Source organism: Orcinus orca, chromosome 3 (assembly GCF_937001465.1).
Source record: "Orcinus orca chromosome 3, mOrcOrc1.1, whole genome shotgun sequence".
In the NCBI taxonomy this organism is placed as follows: Eukaryota; Metazoa; Chordata; class Mammalia; order Artiodactyla; family Delphinidae; genus Orcinus; species Orcinus orca.
In genome coordinates this window covers 95,784,652-95,801,061 of record NC_064561.1, presented here as the reverse complement: position 1 = coordinate 95,801,061, position 16,410 = coordinate 95,784,652, and the positions used below count along the sequence as shown (strand labels likewise).

General features: G+C 35.6%; 1 protein-coding gene across 1 annotated transcript in view; it reads left to right on the top strand.

Moving 5' to 3' along the window:
* The window catches only part of MAN2A1 (mannosidase alpha class 2A member 1), a 167,685-nt gene that overhangs the window by 63,013 nt on the left and 88,262 nt on the right, over positions 1–16,410 (top strand). Inside the window, exons 5-6 of the mRNA XM_004267441.4 lie at positions 6,367–6,494; positions 13,913–14,086. Of these exons, the coding sequence (XP_004267489.1) occupies positions 6,367–6,494; positions 13,913–14,086 (302 nt within the window). The remainder of the gene's footprint in view (positions 1–6,366; positions 6,495–13,912; positions 14,087–16,410) is intronic.

Here is a 16,410-nt window from a genome sequence, read left to right as displayed (position 1 = left end):
ATGCAGAACCTGTGGATATGTAGGGCTGACTGTACAGTGCTTTTATTTATTTTTGTGTATTTTCTGACTTCATTTTAATGAGCATAGATAAAAGTATATATGCATTTTAAAATTTGATAGTTATTGCCAGCCTTAAGTAACAATACCTATTTGTAAATATCCTTGACATCACATGTTACACAACTTTTTGATCTCACTGAAGTTTTAATTTGCATTTCCTCATGAGTGATATTAAACTTCTTTTCATTTTCAGGAGCTAGTTATTTCTGAAATATCTGCTTCATATCTTTTGTTTGCTTTTCTTTTGGGTTGTTGGTACCCTTTTCTAGTAGGAACGCCCAGATTTAAATGGCGAGCAAAACAGATATGATTCCTGCCTTCATGAGCTTACAGTCTATTGAGGGACAAAGACAGTAAACATGCAGATGTGTTATTAAATTTTGTGATAAATGCTATGAAAGAAAAGTTTTGGATTTTATGAAAGATAACAACTTAGGTGGGGTTTGGGTGGAGTGTGGTGGCCAGAGAAGGCTCCTGATAGATCCGCTACGAGCCAGTGAGGTAAATACTGGGAGGAAAAACATTCCAGACAGAGAGCATGGACTGCAAACTCAAAGAAAGGGTATGGCTGGAATGAAGTGAGGAAGAAATGAGGAGATGACTCATTGGTCATCTGTCCCTCGTATACTCTCTAAAGATGGGTGTCTATAATACTCAGAGGTATATGATCAGTTTCCCCAATTATTATGTGAGTGGTTTTTAAAACAAATCTTATTTTTACTCTCTTATTAGATATTCCCCACGAAAGTCATACGAGTCAGATAATCTGATGAGCAAATGCTTTTAGCCTATTAATTGATTCATTGAGAGCCTCCATCTTTTTTAATTTTCCATTTAACTAATTTTTTATTTAAGAATGAATCACCATACATCATCTTGTATTATTTCATATTTCCCCATACAAATTCAACTCGTTTTCTCATGTGAAATTAATTTGTGATTCTTTGAAGCTTGCTAAATAATGCATTGTTTGCTACTAAGTTATCTGTAACAATTTTCCCATTAGGGAAAAAAGCTCTTTGAGACTGTCCTTCTGTGTGTGACTAAATTTCAAATGTGTGATGTGTCTACATAGGGGAAAAAGTGACACTCAGAGAAAATGATTCGCAACTTCTTGTGCTTGGCAAGTAAATTCATAAATGTAAATTCTGGATCTTGGGCAAAGTGAGCTGTGACAGATATACTCAGCTTAATTTTGATCAGTATTTTCTTAAGTTTTTTATATCAGATTCTCAAGCAGAGAAATTGTAGAAACAGAGAAGTACATAATGGCTTACAAATCAACCAATTAGAAAAGTAAGGGTGTTGTGAATTGTGAAAGTTAGTGCCTGTTTTCCTATTTTCTGGATTTGCTGCACGTATATACTTCTTTCTCTCCCTCTCTTTCCCAGTCTTTTCATTTGTTTCTGGATCTCTTGTTTATTAGAAAATATTAGGAAGAGCATTCATGCAAAAAATTTGCCAGAAACCAGAGCATCTCTTGGTAGAAATTAAGCAATAGACCCTATGAGGTGGGCACATCTTCTTTGATTTTGTACTTCCCTTTTTTTTTTTTCAGAGTTAGAGCAGTGGTTGTTATTGGGGAATTAGATCTGGGTAACTTTTATTTACAATTTTCTGCATCCTTTCACTTTTATCATTAAAACAATATGCATTGCTCTCCTAAAAGTAGTATAAGTAGTATGCCCATTTTCTTTTTTTTCCGAACAACCTTCTATTGAAGTATAGTTGATTTACAATGTTGTGTTAGTTCCAGGTATACACAGCAAAGTGATTCAGTTATGCATATATATGTGTGTGTGTGTGTGTGTGTGTGTGTGTGTGTGTGTATATATATATATATATATATATATATATACTCTTTTTCAGAGTCTTTTCCATTATAGGTTATTAAAAGATACTGACTATAGTTCCCTGTGCCATACAGTAGGTCCTTGTTGTACTCCCCTGACAACTGCAGAGAACTAGCTCAATTCATGCTTGTTGAGCACTAAGTGAGTGGAAATACTTGGAAGCACCTATACTTATTCTAAGTAACTTTTTCTATAGGTGTTTCCCATTACCTGATTTTTAAAAAATTACGAAGGTGTGGAATATACAGCTTGCAGTCTGTCTTAATTTTATTTTGTGTTGCTAACAATGGCGATTTTAAATATGGTACCTTTTGTAGGCTAACATAGCTTTTCTGCTATTGCTTATAAATATTTTTCTCAGTATTTCCTGGAGTGTTGTTTCTGTAAGACTGTCAGGCCTACTTTTTGTACCTATCACTACCTGATGATGATGGTGGCTGTGCTTTTCAGTCATTAGGTCAGTGTTTTCCTCATGTATATTTGGACCATTTTGTTTTCCTGTCATTCTTCAGGTGCTTCTTAAGTGCTTATCACATATGTTCTAGAAATCAGGGGTAAACGTGGCAAATGTGTGCACTTCAGTTTTTATGTGTGCATGTGTATTTTTTGTTTAACTGGTCAAGTGGCATGTGTTTTTGCCTAACACAGTGAATATTTTATATCAAGCCTGACCTTCCTGCCTGTAAGAATGTCTGGTTTATAATCTGGTTTTCACCATTCATATGTATAGACTAGGGAGAACAGGCAGTTGAGTGAAATAGGAGTACTCACTAACCTGATTATTTGGCCAGGTGTCCACTCATTGTCACATTGCTTCATATCTTAAATCATGTTGTCTATTTTCTTCCCTTTTGTTCTACCTGATTAGAGAAACTTTCTTAAGAAAAACTAAAACCTAAGTTCTTTCTGGCCTGCTATTGTAACATCACTTATGCCTCTTGTGACCTCCTCATGTAGCTTTTATTAAAAACCTGTGTGAGCCATTTCAAATATCAGTCCTTTGGCTTCCACGACATAATATTTTGGCTTTCTTATGAGTTTGTTTTAAATCACTCAGACTGAAGATTAAAAAAAATAAACCGCAATCCATTCTTCCCCACTAATTTAATGGCTATTTTAATAATATAAAAATTTTTTAAATTTATTTCTCAACTTTATATTCTGACCTACTGATGTGTCCATTTCTGAGTAAGTCACAGTTATATGGTAGCTTTTTTTTTTTTTTTTTTTGCGGTACGCGGGCCTCTCACTGTTGTGGCCTCTCTGGCCGTGGAGCACAGGCTCTGGACGCACAGGCCCAGCGGCCATGGCTCACGGGCCCAGCCGCTCCGCGGCATGCGGGATCCCTCCGGACCGGGTCACGAACCCATGTCCCCTGCATCGGCAGGCAGACTCTCAACCACTGCGCCACCAGGGAAGCCCATATGGTAGCTTTTTAAACTATGAAAACAACTTTTACCAAGGAGAAGTGCAGGTTGTGCCTCATTACTCTTTTCTAGAATGTCTCAGGTCATAGTCACAGGTTTGACCTTTTTATCTTTAACATTTCTTTTCACCTCAATTTCCTCTTATATTGTCCTTCTGCTTGGTCCTTAACTCTCCTTTTGACTGTTTTCTCCAGACTTCCCATCATTCTCTATTTCATCTTTGTTTCATTCCTCCAAAACTTAATTTTATATTGGCCTTTTCCCCTAAACTTAGTTTTCTTTTTCAGTTAGGTCCTTTTGGCTGCCTCACTGTCACATCAAATAGCCTTATCCAAATTTATGTTTATTACTGCAAAATGATTCCCTTCTCAACTGAACTGCACTGTCTGTGTGTATTAACACCACCACCCCATTAGACCCCTGGAATCAAAACCCTAAGTCATTCGTACTTTAATCCGTTCTTCTATGTCAAGATATTTCTCAATTCCCACTGATGCTTCATGAAGCATCTCCTCTCTCTCCCTCCCCGTTCATTTCTCCTACATGAATCATATTCCAGGTCATGTCACTTTATACCTATATTATTCACACTCCTTTTTAACTGACCTTCCCTGTTCAACTTATTTTGCATATGTCTGTGAACTTCATCTAATAACAAACTTTATGTTACTACTCATTTTAAACTGAGAATCTCATTCACTCATTCCCTCTTCATCTAACAACAGAGAGTACCCATTAAATGCCAAGTAAGCTTCTCAGTGCTGGGCCTGGAAAAGTGAACAAAACATGTCCTGGTCCTTGTTCTCTTGGAGCTTATGTTATAATGGTGGGTGGGGTGAGGAGGGAGAGGAAGCAGTAAATGAACAAGGCCATTCTGGTTTGTGAAAAATACTATTGTGTGATAGAGTGTGGAGGTACAGTGGGAGTGTTGATTTAGGCTCTGTGGCCCAGAGACTTTGTGGGTGTCCCAGAGACTTTTATTTGAGCTGAGAAATGAGGGCAGCTGGGATCAGCCACGTTGGGAAAGGTAGGAGAGAAGAAAATAGATAAGAAAATCCTGAAAAACATTTTAATGAGTGAGAGGCTTTCATGTCTCCCCCATAGTAATAGATAGGATAGTCTTTAAAGTAATCATTGTGTACAGATAAGAACTCTGTACACAATCACAGTAGCATCTCAGGCATCATGCAGAGGGGGAAGGGATAAATTATTCACAGATAGAGCTGAGGAAATATAATATGTGTCATTCTTTGCTTGGTTGGCTGTTTCTTGGAGCCCATTTATGCCTATGGGACAGGGAATATGTAGCAAAATAAAACTGATATAGGTGAGAAATTCCATCAGTGGAGTGATTTTTTTCCATTTAATATTAAGATTACTTAATTTATAGTTTCTATTCTCTATTCAAGAGCAGCAAAGAATTTGTTTTGACCAATTTATTTCTGATATTTTCCAGAAGATCTGTTTATTGGAATACTGAGATAAGGAGGTCAAGTTTCTATATTTGATGACTAGAGATTAAGTCCCAAATCTGTCCTGACATCTCAGGCTTCCAAATACTGCTCATAGGCATAAGGGGTGGGACTGGTCCATGGCTTCCAGGGTGTGGCTAAATCAGGCAATCATCAGAAAGACAAGAAGAACTAACTGTAAGCAAAGTCCCATAGGCAGTAAGAGTGGGACAAAATAGCCTTGGATTTAGTTGTGTTCTTAAAGAAATACAATTTTCAGAAATTTCCAGCTTCTTTCTTACAAGTTCTTGATGTGGGCCTGTGAGAATCTGAGGTTTGACTGGAACATTGGAGTTTCTTTAGACACTATATAATGAGCCATCATATTCTCCATATGAAATTGTATTATTTGGTGATCCCCATGGTAATATAGATGTAATCTCTTTTTATTTTATACAAGGAGATCATTCATGTATTCATTCATTTTTAGAAATTGTGTCCATTATCCACTCTGTCATTGGTTCTATGATCATGCATATATTTGAAAAAATTGGATGTTCTGTTAATGCTGTGGCTTCTGTTACATGCTTTGTAGGAAAATGTTTATTCTTTATGCCTCTGGTCTGTTTCAACTAAATTTGGCTTGGTGCTTGGCTGTTAGCTATAGGCATTCCGTGATGTTTATCCTTATTAAAGCTGCTTTTGCTTCTGAAATTTTACATCGTTTTCAAAACCACCTTGTCGCAAACTCAGAAGTCTGTGGCACTTAAAAGGCTTGCTTAAGTTCTGGCCATTTACACTTCCTCAGGTAGTTCTTCAAATTTTTGATAGTTGATGATTTTTTTCTGTCTCTGAGGAAGGTATCTTCTCGTAACAATTTAGTTCTCCAGGGCTGTGGTCTAGTTACTTTGTGAAGTATTATGGTAAAGAGCACTCAATGAACAGATAATGATAATGTTAGAGCTTTTGGCTCAATAATGAAAGATAAACTATATAGCCTACATTATAATCGACTGGAGCAGGGTGCTTTATAATGTTTTCTGTATTCCCAGAAGCATGTGATATTTACTAGCTTTACTTTTATTTTTATTACTTCTGTAGTTTGCATGATTAACTTATCAGTGTCAGAAGTACTAAAATAAGTCCTGATTTTTCAGCATAGGTGTAATGAAACAAATATTGTGCTTAAAATGACAGTCCTCCAATTAACATTCATCAAGCATATACTCAGGTATTTGCTAGGTGCTCGGCCAGATCCAGAAGTAAATCAGACGTGGCTGCTGACATCAGGAATCTTTGAAGTTGTATGGGAGATTATACCCTTATGAAATAGAACTGGCAGAGTGACGTGCATGGCTTTGCCTAGGGCAGGAGGAGCAGATACTTTACTAAGGACGGTTTATCACCAGGGTCCCAAAGTTGAAATTCATCCACTGGTTTAAAAAAAAAAATTAACAACTAGTGTGAATACTGGTTACATGTAAAGGCTGTCTCTAATGTTTATGATGTCTTACATTTTTATTTGAACTTTTCTTATATATGTTAATGTAAACTCTTATGTTATTTTCTCCCTAGTTTACTAGAAAACGGTCAGTTTGAAATTGTGACAGGTGGCTGGGTTATGCCTGATGAAGCTGCTCCACATTATTTTGCCTTAATTGACCAACTAATTGAAGGACATCAGTGGCTGGAAAAAAATCTAGGTATGTATTTGTATCTTTCTCTTTCATTTGGACTGCTTTGGAAAATTAATTTTGGGGAATGTGAGATGGGGCTTTTTATTTTTTTTAATAACTAATTTTTCTAGCACTGATTATTACTGAATATTTTTTTTATTGATTTATGATGTTTCTTGGATCATAAACTCAGTTACATAGATATAATATGGTCACTCTTAGGGTCATCTACCTTGTTTAACCTATTTATCAATTTTACCTATTTATTAATTTTAGTATTTTTTTCTAAATCTATCCCCCTGGGATTTTAATTATATATTAGTTAAGACACTTGATCATAAAAGGCAAAAACCTAGTTTACTAGCTTAAGCAAAGAAAGAAAAAAGGAAAGAAAAATGTTAGTTTTGTCATTGAGAATTCCAGAGATAGGGTAGCTTCAGGTAAGGTTGGATCCAGAGGACTTAGATTATGTCATCGGGATACTGTCTCTTGACTCTGCCATAGACAACCAGGACTCTGATCTTCTTGGTCTAACAATTAGGAGGAGTTTTCCTTAATACCTTACCTAATTGACCCACTTTGGGTTAGGCGCTTATCTCTGAGCCAGTTTACTGAGGCCAGAGTTAAAGGAGCTGAAATCCCTGAGGCCTGGTTAATTTGATGGAAATGATCATGTGGGGAAAGTGGTTTGGGCAGGGTCAGCCTTGCCTGAACCATGTGAATGGGTCCTCCATGGGGAAGAAGTATCCTGTTACAACAAGAAGTGGGGAAGGGTATTCTGAACTGATAAAATCAGATGTTCATACAACTCATAAGAACATAGGACTACTCGAAATCTTTGTGGTATCGAATATTTGCATTCTGCAACATGGTATGTAATTGTTTTCAAATATTTCATATCTCTCAGTACAATTTTGTAGTTTATGGTAAATATACATGTTTTTATTGAAGTTATTTCTAAATATTTTATTATTTTAAAGTATTCTTCTGTTAGGGATAAAATCCCCCCACCCCCATTAATATTTTGTTTACTTTTTATTTTGGAATGATTTCAAACTTAAAAGTTGTAGGAATACTACAAAGAACTCCCATAAGGCCCCCAACCAGATTCACCAGTCATTATTTTGACACATTTGCCTTATTTTTTCCTCTTTCCATATTGTTATTGTTGTGATTGTTATAGAGTAAGTTGCAAATATCATACCTGTGCTGAAAAGAGTTAACATAGCAGATCTGAAACTGCTATCCTTAGAAAGATCTTGCTTGCAAAGTTGGCTGTTGGCTGGTGTCTGAGGACTTGGATTTCTTAAATGATGAGTGACTCACTGTGTTTAAACTATACAAACAGGCAGTGTATGCTAAACATTTGTTTCCCTTTTGGGAGTCTAGAATCATATTATGTACTAGACAGAGGGTGCCTGCATGACCAGACCCCAGTAAAAACCTTGGACACTGAGACTCTAGTGAGCTTTCTGGGTTGACAGCATTTCAGGTATTGTCACCATTCACTGGTGGAGTAATTAACTCATCCTGGGTGATCCACAGGGAGAGAACTCTTAGAAGCTTGTGCCTGGTTTCCTGTGGACTCTGCCCTGTGTGCCTTTTCTCTTTGCTGATTTTGCTTTGTATCTTTTCACTATAATAAATCATAGCCGTGAGTATGACTATATGTCTAGTGCTGTAAGTTTTCTTAAGTCGTGAAATCTGGGAGTGGACTTGGGGACCCCCTACTCAGTGCCACTTTTCTTAAATAATTATATTCTAAGTCAAAATATTCACTTTATAAACCTCAGTTTTTGTGGATTTTTTTTTTATGTTTAGCTTTTATGGATGTGTAATTTACATGCAGTGCAACACATAAATCTTAACTGTAGAGTTTGAGTTTTGACAAATGTAACTCTGCACCTTGTAAATTAGAGTAGTGTTCTCAGTTTTGTTTAAACAGTTTAGAACAACATGTTGTTTTGGACACTGTTTTTACATTTGGTTTGGGATACTTTTTAAATTGTTTAGTCTTTGGTGGTTAATTTCTGCTTTTACTAACTTTATTATATAAATTTGACCATTAGAAACTAAGTTTGAGTTTTTAAGGTTATCTTTTGCCTAAAATATCCATTTTGTAACTGTTCTCTGACTCCTTTTAAGCTTTAATATTAGCTATATTTGGAATAATCCAGTTTTATTAATTATATTATTCATGTTCTAATTTTTAAGTCTATTAGATTTGCCAAAAACTGAATGATGTATTTTACTCTTTTTAATGATTGTTTCCTGTAATTTTTCTTGTTTTTACTTTTTATATTTTGACAGTCCTGTTCTTACATGACAACACAAAATCTTTCCTGGTGTTATTGGCATATGTACCCTCTTTATAAAATTTTGGATTTTTCATATACTGCATTTCCCCCCCTAAGTTTTTCACTTGCCCCCTTTAAAAATAAAGATTTGCTTATACCAAGGAAAATCCTAGAAGAATACTGGGGTCCCTTCTATGTCTCTCCCTAGCTTCTACCTCATTTTGTATCAGTTTTTAAAAATGTAGTTTACGTTCTTTCTCTTCTACATCATTACTTCTCAGGGATTCTTTAATCTGTTGCAGCTAGGTTGCTATTCCTGTGTATCAGGTGATTTTGATGCAGAAAAGATCATCAGTGATGATGAAATCTCAGGCATCACTAACTTTTCATGTTGATTTTTATTCTTGTTTGTAAGCTTATTCTGTCCTAGTTATTTGGGACAACACATACTCCTTTTTTTTATTTTATAGCTTAATTTCATTTCATTTCAAATTTATAGAGTCGCATGATAGTATTTGAGAGGGGCTCCTATATATCCTGTAGGCTTGGCCCTCTGTATTCACCAGTTCCACATCTGATGATTCAACCAACAGTGGACAGAAAATAATTGAAAAAAAAAATCTGGAAAGTTCCAAATAGCAAAACTTGAATTTGCCATGCCTGGCAGCAACTTACATAGTATTTACATTGTATTTATCACTATTTACATAGCATTTACATTGTATTAGGTATTATAAGTAATCTGGAGGTGATTTAAATTATAGGCATACCTCATTTTACTGTGCTTCACAGATACTACGTTCTTTACAGATTGAAGATTTGTCACAGCCCTGTGTTGAGCAAGTCTGTTGGTGTCATTTTGCCAACAGCATTTGTTCACTTTGTGTCTCTGTGTCACATTTTGGTAATTCTAGCAATATTTCAGACTTTTTCATTGTTAATGTATTTGTTATGGTGATCTGAGATCAGTGATCTTTGTTTCTATTGCAAAAAGATTATGACTTGCTGAAGGCTAGCGATGCTTAGCTGATTTTTAGCAATAAAGTTTTATTTTGTTTTGGTTTTATTCCAGTTTTATTGAGATATAATTGATATACAGCACTGTGTAGGTTTAAGATATACAGCATAGTGATTTGGCTTACATACATCGTGAAAAGATTATCTCAGCAAGTTTAGTGAACATCTGTCACCTCATATAAATACAAAATTAAAGAAACAGAAAAAACAATTTTCTCTTGTCTGAGAACTCTTAGGATTTGACTCTCTTAACAGCTTTCATATATAACATGGAGCAGTGTTAATTATATTTATCGTGTTGTACATTACATTCCTAGTACTTATTTATCTTTATAACTGGAAGTTTACCTTTTGCCTGTCTTCATTCAATTCCTTCTCCCACCCTCACCTCTAGTAACCATAGATCTGATCTCTTTTTTCTATAAGTTTGTTTGTTTGTTTTTGAAGTATATTTGACCTACAACATTATGTTAGTTCCTGGTATACAGCATAGTGATTCGATATTTCTATGCATTTCAAATTGATCATCACGATAAGTCTAGATATGGCACCATGCAAAGATATTACATAGTTATTGACTATATTCCCCACACTGTACATTGCATACCCATGACTCATTTATTTTGCAACTGGAAGTTTGTACCTCTTAATTTCCCTCACCTATTTCTTTCCTTCTCCCAGCCCCCTCCCTTCTGGTAACCACCTGTTTGTTCTCTGTATCTATGACTCTGTTTATGTTTTATTATGTTTATTCGTTTTGTTTTTTAGCTTCCACATATAAGTGAAATCATTACAGTATTTGTCTTTCTCTGTCTGACTTATTTCATCAGAAATATGTCCTCAAGTTCCGTCAGTGTTGTCACAAATGGCAAGATTTCATTCTTTCATATGCCTGAATAGGATTCCATTATATATATATATATGTGTGTGTGTATATATATATACACACACACCATCACATTTTCTTTATTCATTGATCCATCTGTGGATACTTAGGTTGCTTCCATATCTTGGCTATTGTAAATAATGCTGCAGTAAACATGGGGCTACATGTATCTTTTCAAATTCGTGTTTCTGTTTCCTTCTGATATATACCCAACAGTGGAATTGCTGGGTCATATGGTAGTTCTCTTTCTAATTTTTTGAGAATTCTCCATACTGTTTTCCATAGTGGCTGTACCAATTTACATTCCCACCAACAGTGCACAAGGGTTCTTTTTTCTCCACATATAAAGTATTTTTTAACTAAGGTGTGTACATTTTTTTTAGACGTAATGCTATTGTACACTTAATAGACTACTGTAAACATAACTTTTATATGTACAGGGAAACCAAAATATTGTGATATTCACTTTATTGCAGTGGTCTGGAACCAAACCCACAGTATCTTGGAGGTATGCCTGTATACAAGAGGATGTGTGTAGGTTATATGCAACTACTACACCATTTTATATGACTTGACATCCAAAGATTCTGGTATCTTCAGGGGTCCTGAAACCAGTCTTCCCTGGATACCAAGGGACTCTAGTTAGATTCCCATATGTGTTTTTCTGAACCATTTGAGAGTAAGCTGGAGGCATCTTGTCTCTTTGTCTCTCAATACTTCATTGTGTTATTTCATAAGAAATAAGGATGTTTTCTTAGATAAGCAGAAGATAGTTATCAAATCAGGAGCGTTAGCAATACTACAATCTAGTTCACAGGTTATATTCAAATTTTGTCAATTGTCTCAATAATGTTTTTTAATAAAGACTGCTTTTTCCCCTCCAAATCCAGAATCCAATCTAGGATCACGTATTGCTTGTAGTTGTCATGTCCTTTTAGTCTCCTTAACCTGAAACAGACCTCAGCCTTTCTCTGGATTTCTTGACGTTGATATTTTTGAGGAGTGCAGACCTCTGTTGTAGCAAGTCTCTCAATTTGAGTTTGTCTGTTTCCTTTTGATTAGCTTTAGGTTATTTATCTATCTGATCTATCTATGTAATCTAACCTAATTTATTTTGCTAGAATATCACTGTAGTTATTTTCTGTTTTCCTCAATGCATCCTGTCAGAAGGCACTTGTCATCTCTTTGTCCCCATATTGGTGATGCTATTCTTGATCACTTGTTTAAGTTATGTCTTTTAATTTTCTTTACTGTACTGTTACATTTTCTGCCTTTCGAATTAATAACTAATTTGTAGAACATACACTGAGAATAGGTAAATATCCTGTTCCTCATCAAACTTTAAGGTTTTAGTTTTAGGATCCATTGGTGATTTTCTAATTCCATCATTGCTTCTATAATTATCAGTTAGTATTCTATTAATACTAAAAGGAAGAGCTTTCCTTTTTATTTTCAATTTATTTGTGAGCTCATGGGTTCTTATTTTATTCAATGGGCTATAGTCCAGTACTATTAGTATTTATTTTGATTCCCCAGTTGTCCTGCATTTGGCCAGTGGAAGCCCCTTCAACTATCTCCTGATTTATTTTTATATGTTCCCATGACCCTTTGACCATTTCTTTAATTTATGCCCCAAGAATATGTTCCAGGGTTATCTTGTACTTTCCTAGCCTCAGCCCTGGAATAAGTAATTTCTTTAAGGTTATTTTTAATAGAGTATGGCATTTAGAGGTCAAAGTCTGGGATTGAAGATAATGTTTTTGGTACTGAGGTGTTATTGCACTGAGCTAAGAAATGTGTGTGTGTGTGTGTGCGTGTGTGTGTGTGCATGTGTGTGTATATGTATATATAGAGAGAGTTTGTTTAAATATATATTTGTGTGTATATATGTATATTTATTCGTGTTAGTACTACTATCTCCTATTTCAACTCAGTATCATAGGGTTCTGCTCTTTCATATTTACATACTCTATAGTTCCTTTCCTTAACAGTGTAAAACCTGGCTCCTTTATTCTAATTTACTCAGTCTTGAAACACATGAAAGTTTCAGAATTGCTAAACCTATACTACCACAAAAACCCAAAATTACTAAATAGAGTTCAAAATTTCTTTATAATTTTTTGGAGGTAAATTACATACGTGAAATGGACAAATTATATGGTCACTTTGAGTTTTGACACATACTCTTGGTCCTCTGACAGTTCTGACTTTTCCTTCTCAGTCTCCTTGGTGGCTTCTCCCTCTGTGTTAATCTTCAATATTGTTCTATAGAGTCCTCTCTGTTCTCTTTTCTGTTATCCTGTGTTACACGTATTTGCATCATAATCTCTGCAACTAGAATCAAGATCAAGACTGACTCATTTTTGTAATCCTAGGGCCTCTTTTAGGCTTCGGCATATGAAAGGTGCTAAACAGGTGTTTGAGTGAAAAAAATGTGCACAATTCTATTACTTATGTCGATTTATAGGTTGTTTGTAGAAGCCTTCTTTGAGAATCCTGAATAAATAAAAGATCAGATTTGTATAATGCCCAATGAATAATCTTATTTCATTAATTCTAATCTGTGCATTTATTATGTTTTTTATATTTTATCCTCTGTGAAATTGAGATATATCTTTAGGGCTTCACTCTTAGAATTGGTGTGAGTCAGGTGTGAAAAATTCTATTGACTCATTCTTGGTAGAAAGCACCAGCATCAAAATGTCTTAAGATTTAATGAAATATGGTACAGTTACTTTGGCCATTTCTGCTACTGTATATTATGATGATTTGGGACTATTGTAAGCTATACAAGATAGTTTAAAATCCCTTAATGTTGGGGTTGGGGAGTGCAAGTTGAAATGACTTAGGTTACTTTTCTATATTATGTAACAGGGAGTTGCTGGGTTATGCGTCTCCACAGAAGACAGGACTGTTAGATCCTAGAGGGCAGTGACTTGGTCCTGATTCTTTCTCTGCCTCCACTGAGTGCAGTAGCTTTCTAATATCTATCAGGTGGCAGAGTGCTTATTTCACCTCCAACTGATTAACTTCCAGTGTTATTCAGCCTGCCCGGGAGAACACAGCAGTGGCAGAATCCTCCTCTCAGGGAGTCCTGCTGGGAATGCTCGCTGAGGGTAATGCTGGGCAGCCCCTTTATTTTAGAATCCAGGAGACCAAAAGAACTCTAATGGGTCTAAATGTGTTGTGACTTCTTCTGTTTCATTTATCAATTTAAAACAATAACACATTTTCTTTATCAACAGGGGTGAAACCTCGGTCTGGCTGGTCTATCGATCCTTTTGGACATTCACCAACAATGGCTTATCTTCTAAAACGTGCTGGATTTTCTCACATGCTTATCCAGAGAGTTCATTATGCAGTTAAAAAACATTTTGCATTGCATAAAACGCTGGAGTTTTTTTGGAGACAGAATTGGGGTATGTAGGGTTTGATGAAAGTTGAAGATCTCACTTGACCTAGATGTTATTTCACAGGGGTTATGAACTCATGCTGTTATGGGTTTTATTCAGAGTGTCAGTCTTGAAAATATGGTTGCCTAAAGATACACATAATTGTTTTTTCAATGTATTTGTGTCAGGAGTCTTTTAAGCATTGGTGAAGATATTTATCTATAGAACATTGTAGATTCTTTTTTAAGCCTAATGGAAGTAAATAAATACAAGTAATTAGTCTTTTGCAAGTAATGCTTTCACTTGCTTCTCTTTTAAAAAGTACCTGTTTTATCACAAAGTTGTATGTGCATTAGAACTAATGTCCAGTCATATATCTCTCATTCAGCCATTGTTTCTTCCTTCTGTCTCTCCTGTCTCTGCATCTAGTAAGAGTTGCCTTTTAAAACCTTAATCCTGTCCTACTAGAACAGCCCTCCTATTACCTGTGTCGCTTGTTTTCACACTGTTCTGTGGGCACGCAGGTGTTCTAAAGATGTACTTCTCCAGCTCTTTGCTGGGGCAGAGGTGACAAGATTTAGGCCTCCTGAGAGGCCTTTGCCTTTCCCAACCCCCAGGTAATTCAGAACACCTTATTTTCTTACTTAATTTTATTTATTGAGTCCTTATTATGGGCCATGCATGGTGTTAGATGCTTTATATTCACTCTTTCATTGAATCTTTATAATTCTTTAAATTAGTTTCTATAATTATCCCTTTTAAATGGTGAAGAAATGGAGGCTTAGATATGTGAAGCCATTTGCCAAAAGTCATACAGGTAGTGGGTACAGAGCTGAGATTTGAATCCAGTTCTGTGCTTTTCCAAAGCCCAGGTCCCTAACCCCTAGTATATACCACCATCAGTATTAAGTTCTTGGTAAAATTTCATCCAAAAAAAGGATTTCATTACTAAGACAATGTTCAGAAATCACTACATTACATCATACTTGCTTCTCTGTGTAATCTAAGACCCTCCTGAAGTGTTTTGGAAAAGTCATTTGTAAATTTAGATGGTATCTTTATGTGTACTGTTGTTTTTTTCAATAAGGAAACATAATAGCTATATAATTTTTTATCCTGGAAAATAAAACCTAATCTGTAGGGAAAACAAGAGCTTGTAGGGGATTGCATCCTGTATACTTTGATCAAATGCAAAGGAGCATACTAACTGTTTTATAAAAAGGATTATTAATTTGAGGAAGCCCTACTTAAAATATTGCTTACATTCAAATTGCCCATAAATATCTATCACCAGGAAATTACTGAGTACTTATGTACTTAATACCATGTTAAGAAGAAATCTTGCTTATAAGAAAATTATAGTCTAATTTGATAAAAGACAAACACCACCAAATACAGCAGATAAACTGAAATGTGTAAATGAGCTGCTAAATAGTATGGCATGAAGAGAGGTAGTAGGATGTGGAGTATGTCCTTGATTCATAGCAGAAAGGAAAGGAAGTTGCCGTAAGTCCTGGGACTATGACAGCCTCTGTGCAGATAGCAAGCATTAGCGACCAGCATCCATGATGTGACAATCATGAATGTGATTCAGTGAAACAACTTACAGCACACAAATGTACGGATTATAATAGCTTTAAAGTTTGGAAAAGACCTGGTAATTATTTTAACTAAATGGAGTGTGAGAGAAAACTGGAATATTTTAAGACTTACCTGATAGATTTGGACATGTTGCTTTAAAATGATGTTTTGGAATCAAGTAGAGCTTCTTTGTGTGTTCTGGTTCTTAATGAAGCAGTTGTTTTCAGTTTTTTTAAATGTACATGTTGCTTGTTTGTTTTTTCTTGTTGTCTGTCTTTCTTATAAAAGCAATGCATTGATGAGAATTGGAGATCCATACATAAAGGGGAAGAGGTGTTTGCAGGTCAGAATCATAAAAAGATACCACTTTTAACTCTTATCGAAGTCCTTCAGCCTTACTTGGTGAGAGGCTTTTGTCCTCTGGGAAGCAGGGATATCAACACATACTGGCATTGAGGTTTCAATTAAAAACAATTCTGTGTCAGGAACCAGTGCTCATTTTCTGTATCTTTTTTGTTTGCTTTGTTTTGATTCTTCTTTTTGCTTTTGAAAATTACTTTTACTTTTCCTCTGCCTCCATGGAGAAAAGCATCATTGGCTCTTTATTGGTGAACATCAGGGTGACTCCACAAAACTCTCCTGAGTACACTTCTTTCTCATTACTACAAAACCAGTATTTCCCCAATATCTTCACAACCCCCTCCTTCTTCTTCCCTTATTCTTCCAGGTCCCCTTTTTTACTCCCTTCCTCTCTTCTCACCTAGTCTCTG